The following is a 14,969-nucleotide window of genomic DNA, read 5'->3' as shown; positions in this document are numbered from 1 at the left end:
TTTCAACCGTTTGCTTGTGTAACAAACAAAATAATAACTGTCTAACTGATGAACTATATAATAACTATATAAAATAACCGATTAACAGACTTACTGAATAACTGACAAAATAAGTTGATTGGTAAGTAAACAAACTTTTTCAGTAGAGTAGAAGGTCACCCATATTTTCTCCCACTACAGATCAGTCTTAACGGTATGTTAAGTCTTGTGGAATGACTTAGCTTTTTTCTGAAACAAACACTGCTGTATCTGTCAATGGAGCACTTGGGTTGAACTTTTAAATACACAGTTGGTAATTGTAGGTTGGTTAATATAAGTTGGTTGATTTGATTCATCACAATGTCATTATTATGTTATGTGGCCTGTGGTATCACAATTTGTTTCAATTAAAACAAAAGACACAGATTATTGTTGTATCCTCCTTTAATGCCAACTGGAAGGGTGCCTCTTTTGGGGTAAAAATTTGTTTGCGTTCAGGCAAGCAGTAGACATATGTGTGAGTGGCGTCCTCTATTGGCGAATCTTAGAAACGACATAACATCCCAGTAATATACATTGGAAAAACATGCAGTTCAAAGTAAAGGATAGATAGAATATATGAAACATAAAAATGATTATAAGGGTCAGTAGCTAGATTATTAGTTGATGATAGTTATAAGCAAATGTTCTATGCTTAAATAGTTATTGCAAGTAAAATAACAAAAAATAGATTCAATAGGATACATTAGACACAATAACACTATTCATCTCTCTCTCTCTCCCTCTCTCTCTCTCTCTATCACAGACACACACACAAACACACACACACGCACACACACACGCACGCACACACACACACACACACACACACACACACACACACACACACACACACACACACACAGACACACACACACACACACACACACACACACACACACACACACACACACTGAAAGACACACACACATTTGCACACAAACGGTATCGCAAAATAAATGTAAATTGCATGTCTGGCAAATTACATGCTATATTTTAAATAATGAATACTAATAATAACAATATTGAGGCGTAAAGGAACATGCAGCATTACAAAATGGAGCTCTAGCAACTTGATGCAATGTGATGTAATTGAATAACGTCAGGATTGAATACAAACCATTCCACAAAAATCGGATTGTCAAAGCCTTATTACATTTGATACATTTTGAGTACTTTGATACACATTCCATTGTGCCATTAATAATACGACTAAGGAGCATTAGGCAATAGTCTCAGTTTATTACCTAATTTTGACTTATTTTGAAATCTCAAATTTGATGCCATCCATGGCCACTCTCTGTCCTAATTCTTTCAGATACATTTATGGGAAATCCCCCTATTATAATCAAGTAAGAGAAGGTGAGTCGTAATTAAGTTGTTTTCACAGCTCCAAAAGAACAAGGAATATGCCGGAAACTATTTCCCTGTCTCTCTGTTCATCAGTCTCGCTGCGATGATTCTCTGAGCCACATTCAGAGCGTCCGTTGCCTGGGCGATTACCTCAGGCTCCACCCCTGACAGGGACCACACCTTCCCGGTCACCGCGCTCAGCACCACCTGGTTGGGGATGGAAGCGTACAGCACACTACCCGGGATCTGATAGGTCCCGCTGGACAGCGACCCGCCCACCGTGGGCTCTCCGATCACAACGGCCCGCTTCAGTTCCATCATGGTGCGCGTGAAGGCCTCGGCCGCCGACCCTGTCATGTGACTCGTGAGGATGTAGAGGTCTTTGAGCGATCCATACCTTGGACCCAGGGTGCGAGGCAAGGTTGTGACCTCAGTCACGGTGGATGTGGAGTGGTCGAAGACGGTGTACAGGTGACGCAGGGGTTCGACGTCAAAGAAGTAGCTGCAGAGGAGGGGTATGGCCGTGGAGTACCCCCCTGTGTTGTACCTCATGTCCACGATCAGCGCGTCAGTATTGACGATCTTGTCCCACACCGATTTGATCAGCTGCGGTCCGATGCTCTTCACAACCTCCATGTCAATCATCATGTCGAAACGCAAGTAACCGACGTTTCCCGGCATTACTTCTATCTTAAAGAGAGCATTGATGATGTAGCCCACCTCCTCCGCCGTGGGGACCATGGGCACCTCACGCATGGACTCTGGCTCCACGTCGCAGTAGAGGACGTGGATCCGGTGGTCGCCCGAGGACTCCTGCAGGTCAGAGGTCAGCTGGGACGCCAGGGACTCTAAATCAACCACGGAGCGGTACATTCCTTCGGCCCATTTGGCGCGGAGCACCTTGCTGACCTTCAAGGCGACGTCGTGGATGGCGTAGTGCGTTTCCAACAGTTTTCCCATTTGGTGGATGAGCTGCTGTAGCCCTCGGTGGAATTCAATGATCTCGTGGGTGTGACCCACAGCGTCCTCGGCCAGCACAATCGCATCTGGGACAACGCCCCCTCCCAACCAGAACTCCCCGTTGTTGTCTATGAAGTTAATGAAGGGAACAGTGATCTCTATACCAGTGTCCTCTACTTGAAATGTTTTCGAGTGCATTAGGGTTCCCGATGTGATTTCTCCGATGACCGTGCCGCGATGTAGAGACTGCATGAGGTAAGCAAACTCTTCCCCGACACTTGCTGTGTAATAGCTGGTCATCACATAAACCCCTCGCATGGAACCGTAGTGTTGCCCTGTAATCCAGCGCTGAGTGTCATATTGGATCGTTCTGTTTTGAATCCGGTCAAATATCGTGAAGAAGTGGCGTTTCTGTAACACATCCTGGAGATAGGACAGAATGTAGGACAATGAGGCAGAGGAACCACCAGTGTTGTAGCGCAAATCAATGATCAGATTGTCAGTGTCTTTAAGAGGTTCCCATACCCCTTTCTCCATGTGTTCCACTAATTCAGGCTCCAGGAAGGAGTCATCAAAAGTATCAATGCGGAGATAACCAGTATTATCTGCTAGGATTTCCACTTTGAATAGTGCATCAGCCAGTGTTCCTAACAACGCAGAATCATCAGGAACCATTTCATCCTCAGAGTCCTTATTGTAGGAAAAAACAAACTGGTCCTCCTCAAGTCTGATCATCAGTCGAGGGTCTTCGGAGATGGCCTGGCTCTCTTGGTTGAGTTTGGTGGCGAGATCCTCCTCAGATGTTACCGAAAAGAAGTCTGCTGCCTGCAGATGGTAAAGGAGTGCTGGGACACGATCCATAAACGCATAGTACCTCTCAATGATATTGGAGATGCTCTGAACAGCCTTGGGAATGGCACTCCTAACTGCCAATAGTGACTTGGCATTTACGACTGCGTCCTTTGCGATGATGTTTACCGACGGCGCAACACCGCTCACCTCCCAGCTCTGGCCTGTGATTGGGCTGACAGACCTTGCCACCGGTACCGTTATGTAAAATCCAGAGTCTGCCATTTTGATCTTCTGGACCTTCACCGAACCCCCGGCAGACCTTTCTCCCACTACAATAGCCCTCTTTAGATGCTTAAGTGTATAGGCCACCGCCTCTGCGGCTCCCATCGTACGCTTGCTCGTCAAGATGATCAAGTCCTTCTTCGCACCGTACCGCTCTGCCATGATGGAAGGTGTGGTCCACAGCTCCTCCGTGCTGTTTGAGGGCCGGTCATACACGGTGTCGATGTGAATCAGCGGCCCCGGGTCCGAGAAGAAGGACACGATGAAGGGAACGCCTGAGAGCTCCCCGGCGGTGCTGTAGCGGAGGTCAAAGATCAGGGCGGACGCGTGGGCCACCTTGTTCCAGATGTTGTCCCTGAGCAGGGGGCCGAGCTTGGCCGCCGTCCCCGCCCCGATGATCCGGTCCATCCGCAGGTAGCCCACGTTGTTCTCCAGGAAGTCCAGCTTCACCGAGTTCCTCACCAGCCGGACGAGCTGCTCGGCGGGCAGGGAGGGCAGCAGCGGCGGTGACACCGGGACGTAGTTGGGCTCGTAGGTCACCGCCAGTCTGGGATCGTTCAGGGCCCCCTGGACCCCCGCTGACAGGACGGCCGCCAGGGTCTTCCTGTCTTGGATCTGAAGGATTTCTCCACTGTGGATGGCCTGTCGGATGGCCTCCTGCATCCCCACCAAGTTCTCCGGGAAGCAGTAGTTCTCCAGCAGGGTCTGCGCCATGTCCAGCACCAGGGCGGTCTGGAACGGCGCTGCTCTTGAGGAAAGAGGAAAACAGAGAAGCACCGCAAGAGGAAGCAGCGCCGAGTGTACGCCCGCCATTACCTTCACGGTCGTTGATAGAAAGTGACCTTTTTCCCCCCCCGGTAAAGTCTTCTGTTCCATGCAGCCCATTTGGTTTATTTGCCGGTGAAAAATGGGGGCGGCAGCTTATTTGTTGAAGAGGAATTTTCAACAGCACCAGTTTTTTTTGGCCAACAACATCAGGATAAGCGGCTTTTGTCTTCACTCAATAAACCTTTAATCACATTGTGTGACGCATCGGTCTAGCGGTCTAATATTGGAAAGGTTTATTTTCTGTACTGTTGCCTTCATGTTGTCATACACAGTGGTAGTCTGTTTGCTTGTTCTATAATCTGTATATAGGTCATACGGAGGAGGGGCCTGGCAACATTATGTTCTCTTGTAGATGTATAACAATACAAAAACGATTCCAGTGGTCCCCATGGCAGTGTGCTGACCTGAGCACATTGTTTGGCAGGTAGAGACACCGGTTGGGTTTTACTGGGTCAAGTCTGGGTCATTCCACAAATCTCACTGATTAAAATGCCGTCGTTAAATAAATGAAGGATCAAGGTATTTTTTGGGATACTGACCTAAGAGTTGATCTAAGGAAGAAAACCCGGGTAAAACATGTACACATCATTAATGATAACATTAAAACTAAAGTACAATTAATGAAACATTAAATTGTAAACTTATTTTAGATTTTGCTTCCCTTTTGTTAGCTTATTCGTCTGTTTTATTTCAAATCAGTTTCTATAAACTGCCTAGCTAACAAAGTACATTTTAGTACAATATACTGTAGAATATAACTCAGAAAGGTTGGAAAGGTATATTATGCTGTCGGTTTTAAGCACCATTTGCAAGCTCTTTGTAATATAAACTTCAACTTTCAATCTGATTTATTTTTGTAGATATAATAAAGGAAGAATCGGATAATTCAGAACTTTTTTGTTTTGGCAAATTCCTGCCCACAGATTTTGATCTTAAACCTGTCATCGCTATTAAAACACAGAATCCATGTAGGCCTTCCAAGTATAAAATGTAATATTTCTTCTTCTTATGCCATTAGATCCTTTTTTCTGTATTTAGATAGTGCTCTACTTATATTTTTACTTTAATTTATATAAATCCCTTGTGGATTACATAACCCAATCCGGTCTGGTAAAAACCAGACATCCTTTTTTAGAAACACCTGAATGCGTCACAAGGGAAAACAGGGTTTTAGTGTTGGCAAACAGTCATGAATGGGGGAAAAGGTTGGTGCTATAAAAATGTTCACCATATCTCGGTATCTGTCTAACTGAATGTTCATTCATGGTCCCTTAAGATATTAGAAAAGTGCAAAAACGTCAAATATGTGAATTCATTGACCTCTGTCGCTATGTATAGATGTACCCTAATTTAGTTTTTCCAAGAAGGAAGTGCAAGTATGTCCACTTATCCCATTATTATTTGCTGTTGTCACAGAGGTCTAAGGATGATAAGGATGTGCTGAAGTCACTGACTCTAGTGTTTACAATGCTGTTTATACAGCCATCACTGTCAGCTTCACTGCATGACATTTTGATGGATGAAAACACAGAAAAGAGTATTATGGGATTTATTTATTTTTCTTATAATACGATTAATTTCTACACACATTTATGTACGTATTCACACAGACCCAGACACAAGCACGCACGCAAGCACACACACACACACACACACACACACACACACACACACACACACACACACACACACACACACACACACACACACACACACACACACACACACACACACACACACACACACACAAACAGGCAAGCACACATGCACGCATGCACACACACACGCACGCGCACACGCACAAACACAACCCTACTGATCATTATGAATTAACCTTAAATGATTTAATATCCAATTATAAGTAGTAGACTATTTATATTATAGTATACTATAATATATCTACGAGTCATGTACATTTATTATATTATATGTTTCCATACATGGTAATACAGAATTTATATATTGATATGATGAAGTTGAGTACATCCGAACAGTATTCCAATAACTAGTTTATACCTTTTATCATAATGGTTTATTGGTTGATCTCATAATTAATCATTCATAAAAAAATCATTTATAATAGAAATGTACAAATTTACACAATAGCGTATTAACAGTTCATAATGATATATAATAATATTATTATTAATAATAATAAAAAACAGTCATTAACATGCAGAAACAATCAATGCATCATGGATCAATCAATTTAAATTGATTGACAGTGACTAAATTAAATATACAACTTTATTCCTTACTCACAAATAATACACCTATAGAATGTCTGTATGTTTTGACCTTTTTTGTATACAAATCCGATTTATATATTACTCATGAAGAAGGGAAAAATAAGATCATATTTGACAATAGAATTATGTTTGGTCTTTAGAGGGAATTAAAGGGACTAAATGTAAAACAGACATTTTGATTGTAACGTTTTTAACACTCTTTTATCTGAAATGTAACATGCTTACATTAAATGTATTTTATGCTGTACGTCACAGCGCCAAACAAGATTCCTTTCCATAAAGTATTATTATTTTCCAATTTAGCAGACATGTATCCAAGGGGCTATGTACTCTGGCCACTGGAAATTTTTTGGACTTTTGTAATAAACAAAAAATGCATGGCAGTTGAGCTGTATACCATTTACTACTATTAAGTCATAGAGCAGACAAATTTTGTTAGAAGGAGCCTGTAGGGGTTGGAGCATCTCAGATGCCTACAGGTAGACTGCACATACAGGGGGTTTGAAACCAGAATCTTTTGGCTGGGAGTTGAGAGAAAGTTGACTATTCGGCCCCAATATCAGCTTTTCCCTGGTCCAACACAAACAACCTCCCACTACCTGCAGCCGCACTCTGCCACCTTCATCTCCTCGTACAAGTGTCTGATGGTGAGGCGCCCATTCTCATGGTACATGACCGTGATGGGGTCCAGTTTGATTGGCACACAGCACGCCATGTTGGCCTTCTTGGGGTTCCGGATGTTGATTAGCGTCTGAATGAGAGCGTGTTTGGAAGGCGTCATCTCGTCCGTCAGAGGAAAGAAGCATTGACCACGACACTCAAACGCGTCGTATTCAGGCGGCGCTACGATCCAGCTGTCCCAGCCGATGTCCTTGAAGTTGACCTTCAGCGAGGTCTTTCGGCAGTACTCGCGCTCCGCCTTCCTTCTCGTCCGCCGCGGATGCGAAGACGCAGACTCTGGGATCTCGTTCGGCAGCAGTTGCAAATCCGTTTCAGGGTTCAACGTGGTTTCCTCTTCGTGGAGCATCATCTCTTTCAGTTCCTTCTTCGCCTCTCTCTTCCTGCTCTCCAGGTCGTCAGAGAACACGATCAACGCTGCAGAGGTGTTATCTCCGATGGAGACGCTGACGTCCCAGCAGCACGCTTTCCCAAATCCTCCTTCATATGAGAAGCAGTCCCTGTTATCCACCATCACCTCAAACTCACTCTCTCCACGGCCCCATTTGATCCACCTCTGAACGGCTCTGGTCACGTCAAACTTCTCCCAGGACCCGTGTCGGCCATTGACGATCTTTCCCGTCAAAAGCTGTGACGATGGTTCCTCCTCATCGTTGTAATTCACCTCGTAAACTTTGATCATGGCCTTCACCCTGGGAGAGTTGACCCTTGACCGGACATCCGGCAGGAGGAACAGCCTGAGTTCGGCGTCCGTGACCTTCTCGTGGTGGGGCACACTGACGTTGAACAGAAGCCTCCGTGCTGTCTTGGTGCCATTTGTTGCTGAGAAGGTGATATCTGTTGAAGGGGGTTTGTAAGAGAAGGTGAGAAGAGAATAGGCTGTGACCTGTGGTGTTTCTTAAGATCACGCAACTCATGGGTAAACTGCTAGGGTTAGCTAAATACAAAATCTACTTCATGTTTTACCAGGAGGGCAGACATCGTCATCATGTTTGAGTGGTGGATTAATTGTACCGGGCCCACCCTTTGTAAAGAGCAGCTAGGGTAACCCTAAGCTAACCCTAACCCTAACCCTAACCCTAACCCTTACCCTAATCCAAAGATCAACCACCCCATCCATCCATTTTAAAGATCCACCGTTAACCTTCATTTTGTAAGTAGTAATATAGCTTTGACTATAACATCACAAGCTCTACCCTTATATACCCAATTCAAAGTCTTCCTCAGACAAACCTTGAACGGTGAAACTCCGAATCACATCAGACTGAGGGATGGCGGTGCTGTTGGAGGCATACTTGTTGTAGAGCTCCATCATAAACTGGGGAGGGTAGATCCTGTCACCTGTCAGTGGCACATCGGACATGTTCAGCTTCCTCAGAAAGCCTTCCTTCATGGTTCCTAAGAGGTTCTCCAGCCTCGACTCAGTGTCTTCCTCCTCAAGGAGGTCCTGTTCCGAATAATGTCCTTCAGGGTCCTCCAGAAAAATGTGGTTGTTCAGAGGCTTACAGCTACAGGAGCCCATAGAGACCACCAGGCTGAAGCACACCTTGAACAGGAACGTTCTGGTACACTGCATTCTGAATTTGGGATTTGGGATTGTCTCCTGGACGTCGTGGGGGTTTGCTCTCTGAGCAGGCACTCTATGAGCTTAAAAACAGCCTTTGGAAATGAAATGAAGGAAATGGAGATTCTCAACGCGAGGACCACAGTCCTGGAGGGCTGCTCCCATGCTCCAAGAGTAAACAGGGGGGGAACCTTGTGTCAACGAAAATAGTATTCAGGCAGGGCTTATCTCACACCATTGATGCCTTCTTTTAGGGGCTGTTATCAATTGAGGGCCTGCTGTTAATGAGCACACTGTAAACACTTGACATGGATAATGAGGAGCTAGCTGCGACCCGTGTGATTACTGGCAAACAGACATCTCCATCAAATGGACTTTCCCAGCTCAGAGGTGAAACTCTGAGGCCATCAGGACACTGTCCACAGCTGCTCAGGGAAATATAGGAGACGCATTACATTCCTAGACATCCCGCAGCATAGTTCTTGTGGGTTATTGTTTCCTTGACTGCCACCTTAAGTTTAAATCTGTTTCCTTCCTTCATGCAATGCTGCAACACATTGTACGCTTTTGCTGGCTAAAGGGAGGCCACTGTTGAACCTTTAGATATTGAGGAGAAGCAATGTGTTGTATGACGTATTTTACCTGCCATGACGTATTTCAATTAGATCAATTGAATGAATTCAGGCGCCCCATTGTTAATTGATCATTTAGATGGGGATGGATAAAAACCTCTGCTAAATAACTATAAATTGTATTAGATCTAGGTACATTATACGTGGAAGATATATGACTATAAAATAGCTGTATAAAGTGTATGGTTTCCCCAACTGTCCTTGTACCTCATAAAGCGATTGTTTTATGCATGGGAACAAAATCTGGTATTGACTAGGAGTTGCTGAGTCTAGGTGGTCCATCTTGAAACCATGGTCGTCCAGTCTGCAAAATTACTTTATTACCGTAGTAGTATAATAAATTGAACTATCTCTCAATGTTTCATCGACATGCCATTTGTCAAAACCTGGCTGTTTTTTTGGAAAAGATGTTGAGTGTTGTTAGATGTACCAGACATTAACTTGTTTATTATTCATACATTTGAGAAATTTAAATCGATAGATCTGTATTCAATTCTAAATACTATTGCATTATCTGTATCAATGAATATAACCGGGTTATTGAAAACCTAATCAATCCAATATATCAGATTGTAATTAGCCTTCAAAGAAATGCTGAAAGGAAACCAAGATTGAGTAAAATATTTAAAACTCCCTGAAAGTCCCTCTCAGTCTCCCATGGCCAAACTATTAGTAATATTAGTTTTGCAGACTTTCATTCACACTAATTGCCTTTTTGGACATGGTGAAGAGTTGACAGGAGTTGAAACACGGGACACTGTGGCAGGAAATAGGGCTGTAGCATTAGCCTCGTTGCCAAGTTTAAACGTCTAAATGGCATGGCCAGATGGGGCCAGGGGAAACCATGGGAGAGCTAGGAACGTTACAGGATGTGAGAGTGTACCATGGTAAGTAGATCAAATCTTATTGGAAGTAATTTTAGACAATGGACAATTACTTGGCTTGTTTAATGCTCATAGCAGTTACAGGCATCATGAAGTCCAATCCAGGGATCCTGCAAGGTAATTATGTTACTAACAATAATACTGCAAATAAGTCCCAGTTATCACTATACATTTTAATCACTAATAATAGAATACTTCCAATTATACAATTACTACTACTTACTTGACTACTAATACTACTACCAGCCTACTATTTTTTATTGATAACAGCTATACTATTCATTGTCGTCGTCATCATCGGTATTATTAATATTATTAGTAGCAACAATAGTAGGCTAGTAATTGTAGTAGTAGTAGTAGTGGTAGTAGTGTAAGTAGTGATTAGTATTGTTTCTAAAAGCTAAGTGTCATTGATGACAGCATGAAACAAGGCTAGCTGGCAGACATGTGAAAACCTTCTATACCACAGCAAGAACAAATCAAAATAGATGATAGATGCCCCCATAATATCATGTCCCCAGATTGCTCAACTGGTCCTCAGAAGTACAAGTTAGCCAGTGTTACTCTTGGGGGATGTAAGCCCACACCAGAAGCCAGTGTTTTTGGGGACATTAGCCCTTGTCTAGTTATCTTGAAATTCATTTTTTTGTTTCGTTATTCCCACAGCTACTCAATGTCAATATTTGCCTCCATGCTGAGCTTTATAAAACATGCTTTCATTCTGGTCTTTTGAGATTGTTTAAGTTCTTCTCTATGGATTTGACCAGTGATGGATGATTATGAACAATATCTGTTGGAACGTATTCATGTGTAAAGTAAATGCACAAAGACAAGAATGTGCTGAAATACTTTCTTTTTCGGTTTCATTCAATTGGTGCTTGGACGGGGGGAAATATGTGTTTGTTTGATTGTGAGTGTGTGTGTGTGTTTTTTTTTTTGTGTGTGTATGTGTGTCCATGAATGATGCGTGAATGTATTTATAGTAACATAACATTTTAATTAAATACAAAATACGGGCCTACGGGCAGTTATATGTTAGATAATTTCATAACAAGCATATAAACTCAAATAATAACACATTGTTTTAATTTAAAACAAATGATGTGAGAGTGTAAATCTTTCAGATTTAGTAGAATTTCTGGACTTGAAAGTTGGACGTATCCGTTTTTTATTAGGGGCTTCATTAGCAGGTAACTGCACTTCTTCAAAGACACAGCAGGTGGCAGCATTCTACAACCTTTATTGTTCTCTGTGGCAGTAACAACAATAATGATACAAAACTATGCTAAAATATTATTTAACTCAGTAGGTATCAATATATAATCATCATAACATATTATATACAATACATAAAAGGGTCTGTTGTAAAATGCTTGAACAAACAATTATAGACATGCAAGTACATCTTTGACTACAACAGAACCTTGTATTTACAAAATACAACTACCAGTTACTTGCATTAGTCACATAGCTATTTACACGTCATAAGCCATCGTTATTATTTCATTAGAGAGTAAATATGCTTCCATGCAGATTCAACGTTGCTGCCCTGTTCAGTCTTTTCAGTTGAATCCCAACTTTTTTCAAGGCTTTCAATGAGTGCGCCCTCTTCTCATTTCCAAATACTCTCTCAGATTCAGTCTCAGCCAATCACCGTCCATACTCTCCAATTTTTTAGAAGTTTGACAAATGTCCTTGGAATCCTGTCCATCATTCTGTTTCCGACACAGAACATGGTGATGCACATGAAAAGAATGTCATGTCGCCTTGGTAACCGTTGGACCAGCCTTTACACTCCCAAATCCCCTCCCCATTGGTCTGTGTGATTGTGACTTCCGAATCACCCGACCATTCCACGGGATGGGGGGTTGGGTCGGGTGGATGGGGGTGAGGTGTTGGTGGCTATCTTGGGGGGGGGTGGGGGGGGTGGGGGGGTTGGGGTGTAGGGTGTTGGTCTAGGTCTACCTGCAGGTGCAGGTGTCCACGGACATGGCGGGGTACACCTTGAGCACCAGGTTCCGGCTGGGGTCCAGGAAGAGCACAGGGAGCGGGCTCATCTTGTCGGGGACGCAGCAGGGCTCTGGGACCCCGGGGACGATACCCACCGCCCTCACGATGCTCTGGATGGTGGCGTGGTTGGAGGGGCGCACCAACTGCAGGGGGGGGGGGGGGGGGTCCAAGCATTGGCATGTCAATGTTAAAGGCTGTAGAGGGATACAACTGTTCGCTTAGTTTGCCCCTTTTTGTGCTTTTTTGTGTCGCTGGTGACGCTATAGGTTTCTCTAAACTGTGCTCGTTAAGCTGTTCTCTTTCGAGAATTGATGTTGATTCCTAGTCGTTCCCCACTCCAGTAACCAAAACAACATTATTAAAACGTAACGTGCCGGTGGAAAAAATACCTTAAGCGGGCCGATCTGACTTACCTTAGGGATGGGGAAGCCGCAGGTCCCTGAGCAGTAGTAGGCATCGAAGGCCTTCGGCGCCACCACCCACTCACTCCAGCCGATGTCCGCAAAGTCCACCCGGAGGTACCGGCGGGCGCACACCCTGGGCTCGCTCCACTGCTTCCTCCTGGCCTTCTTCATGGTCCTGTCGTCGAAGCTCAGCACCTCAGGAACCTTAGCCCGGCCGTCGGTGCTTCCTACCCTGCTGCTCTCCTGCTGGCCATGCTTCCGCCCGTGCTTTCCCCCCGCCGCCTTGGCCTTGGGCGGGAAGTAGGTGCTCTGCCACAGCTCGTGGTTCTTCAGGGTGTTGAAGTGGACCTCCGGCAGGTCGTTGGTCTGGATCTGCTCCAGGAGGGACAGGGGAGGGGGGACCTCTCTCCGGATCCTGGAGGTGGTCGAGGAGGATGATGCCGGCGGGGAGGCCGCTGAAGAGCCTGAGGCCGCGTCCGGCACCGGGCGAGCTCCTTCCTCCCCGAGGGGAAAGCTGCCGTAGCGCTGCAGTGACACCGCCACGCTGTTGGGTTCGTCGATGGCGCGGTCGTCAGCGTACACCAGCAGGTACGGCGTGCCGGGCGGCGTGAGGCGTTCCCGGAGACTCCTCCCGGCACTCCTCTGGGAGTCTGCGACCTCGGCCGTGATCAGCAGCTGGTCGGACGCCCTGGCCTGCCGCAGGACGGCGGTGACGTCCCGGACGTGCCACGCCCCTCTCTTCCAGGGCGAGCGCAGCAGCAGGGTGACGTTGGCCAGCAGCGTGGCCCAGGCGGCGTTCCGGGACGTCCCGTGGAGGAGGAGGTGCGGGTGCTGAGGAGGGTGGGCGTGGTCACAGGACGGGTGGCGGGAGCGACGGCAGGGCGGAGGTCGCGGGAGGCGCGGGCGTTTGTGCAGGAAGTGGAGGGTCGCGGACAGGATGTGCTCGGACTCGGCGATGGAGGACAGGTTGAACTGGTACCACTCTTTGTTCTTGGAGGACCCTGGAGCGATGGAGGGGATTATTAGAGGAAGGAAACATCTATTGGTGCGTTTTATTGTTCATATTGTTCATCAAATGACACCAAAACACTTTTTTTTGTATTTGTTTTGGATACCATCTAAAATCCTCCTTGGTTAAAAGAAAATCAGACACAACACACACTGTCCATATATGAATTGTCCCACCATTTCCAGAACTCGCATAACCCCATATCCCTATTTTCCCTCCTAGTCAATAGGAGTATATCCCACTAAAAAAACGTTGAGGTTTGAATTATCGCCCTTGTCTACTAGACTTCCACATTCCCCTCCTACCTTTCCCCAAGGCCCACTGGGAGGAACCCGAGATCCTGCCCAGGGAGAGGGAGACCGCTATATGGAAACGCTTAAAAGAACAGTGGATCACGGGGCGCTCCCGGCCAGCAGGCAGTGTCTCTCTGGGTGTGATTATGGGCTCTTGTCTCACACCTCCACCGCTACTGGCGAGCCAACACTTCCTCTAAAAACCACTAAATGATACCGCTGACGGGCCAGGGCGCAGATATATGCCACATGTGATACCGAGAGCTTCCACTCTGACTTCGCAGGGCTACCCACCGTGCAGCCTGCATCTGCATCACTTCAAAGTAACGCTATAGGCCTATATATTGCAATTCAATATAAAAAAAATCTGGACTGTCCACGAAACTATAAACAGATAAACTAAACTAAACTAAACTATTGCATTTCTTCATTTGCATTTGTGTCTATAGCGCTAGTTTTTTTCTTAATTATTGGATCGTGCGTGTTTTATTTCGCCCTCAACCATCGATTCATTTCCTCTCAAAGAAGAAGTTGCATTGTCACCTGTGACAGCCTTAAAACTCCGTACGGTGTTTCCATCCTTCTCCCTCTGCGGTTCTTTGCTGTAGTTATCATAGAGTTTAAACATGTTGATGGAGACCATGTCCCTGTAGGACGCAGAGATGGAGAGATGCTCGGCGTCTTCTTGGGTACCGCTGACCGTGCGGGAGGTTCTCCCAAGTTCTTCTGACGCAACTGTAGCCTCCAAAATAAACAAGAAATGCAACATATGTAAACGTATGTTCGCCATGGTTAGCTAAATTGAAAAAAAGTATTCCATGAAAAATCAAAAAACAAAAAAAGCTACGCGTTTGCTTTTTTCCCGCTGGTCACTGTTTCGCTCGCTGAAACGAATTACGCACAGGTTTTGTAGCCTATGATTACACACGTGGTGTCCACCGAAAATCACCAACAAAAAAATAAGACCGCAGTTATCCAGGTAGATGTCCGCGGAGTCTCCACAATACGCAGTT

At 45.2% G+C, this 14,969-nt stretch overlaps 3 protein-coding genes across 3 annotated transcripts in view; all 3 read right to left on the bottom strand.

Annotated features, from left to right (window-relative positions):
* Positions 1-1,437: 1,437 nt before the first annotated feature.
* Positions 1,438-4,218, bottom strand: irbpl (interphotoreceptor retinoid-binding protein like; the record flags this gene model as incomplete). The annotated part of the gene is made up of 1 exon (XM_079756461.1): positions 1,438-4,218. One exon carries the CDS (start codon positions 4,216-4,218, stop codon positions 1,438-1,440), a length of 2,781 nt encoding a protein of 926 aa, XP_079612587.1.
* Positions 4,219-7,077: 2,859 nt separating this feature from the next.
* gdf2 (growth differentiation factor 2) lies at positions 7,078-8,736 on the bottom strand (the record flags this gene model as incomplete). The annotated part of the gene is made up of 2 exons (XM_079757120.1): positions 7,078-7,997; positions 8,394-8,736. The coding sequence occupies 2 exons, from the start codon at positions 8,734-8,736 to the stop codon at positions 7,078-7,080; spliced, it is 1,263 nt and encodes a 420-aa protein (XP_079613246.1).
* Positions 8,737-11,500: 2,764 nt separating this feature from the next.
* The window catches only part of gdf10b (growth differentiation factor 10b), a 3,503-nt gene continuing 34 nt past the window's right edge, over positions 11,501-14,969 (bottom strand). The window contains exons 1-3 of the mRNA XM_079756392.1: positions 14,500-14,969; positions 12,664-13,655; positions 11,501-12,393 (exon numbers count right to left, since the gene is read on the bottom strand). The exon at positions 14,500-14,969 is cut by the window's right edge and continues 34 nt beyond it. Of these exons, the coding sequence (XP_079612518.1) occupies positions 12,202-12,393; positions 12,664-13,655; positions 14,500-14,746 (1,431 nt within the window). The 5' untranslated portion in view covers positions 14,747-14,969 and the 3' untranslated portion in view covers positions 11,501-12,201. The remainder of the gene's footprint in view (positions 12,394-12,663; positions 13,656-14,499) is intronic.

This window comes from Pollachius pollachius, assembly GCF_949987615.1.
Source record: "Pollachius pollachius genome assembly, chromosome: 19".
Lineage (NCBI taxonomy): Eukaryota > Metazoa > Chordata > Actinopteri > Gadiformes > Gadidae > Pollachius > Pollachius pollachius.
Note: the sequence above shows the minus strand (reverse complement) of the source record. Positions and strands in the feature narration are given on the sequence as shown.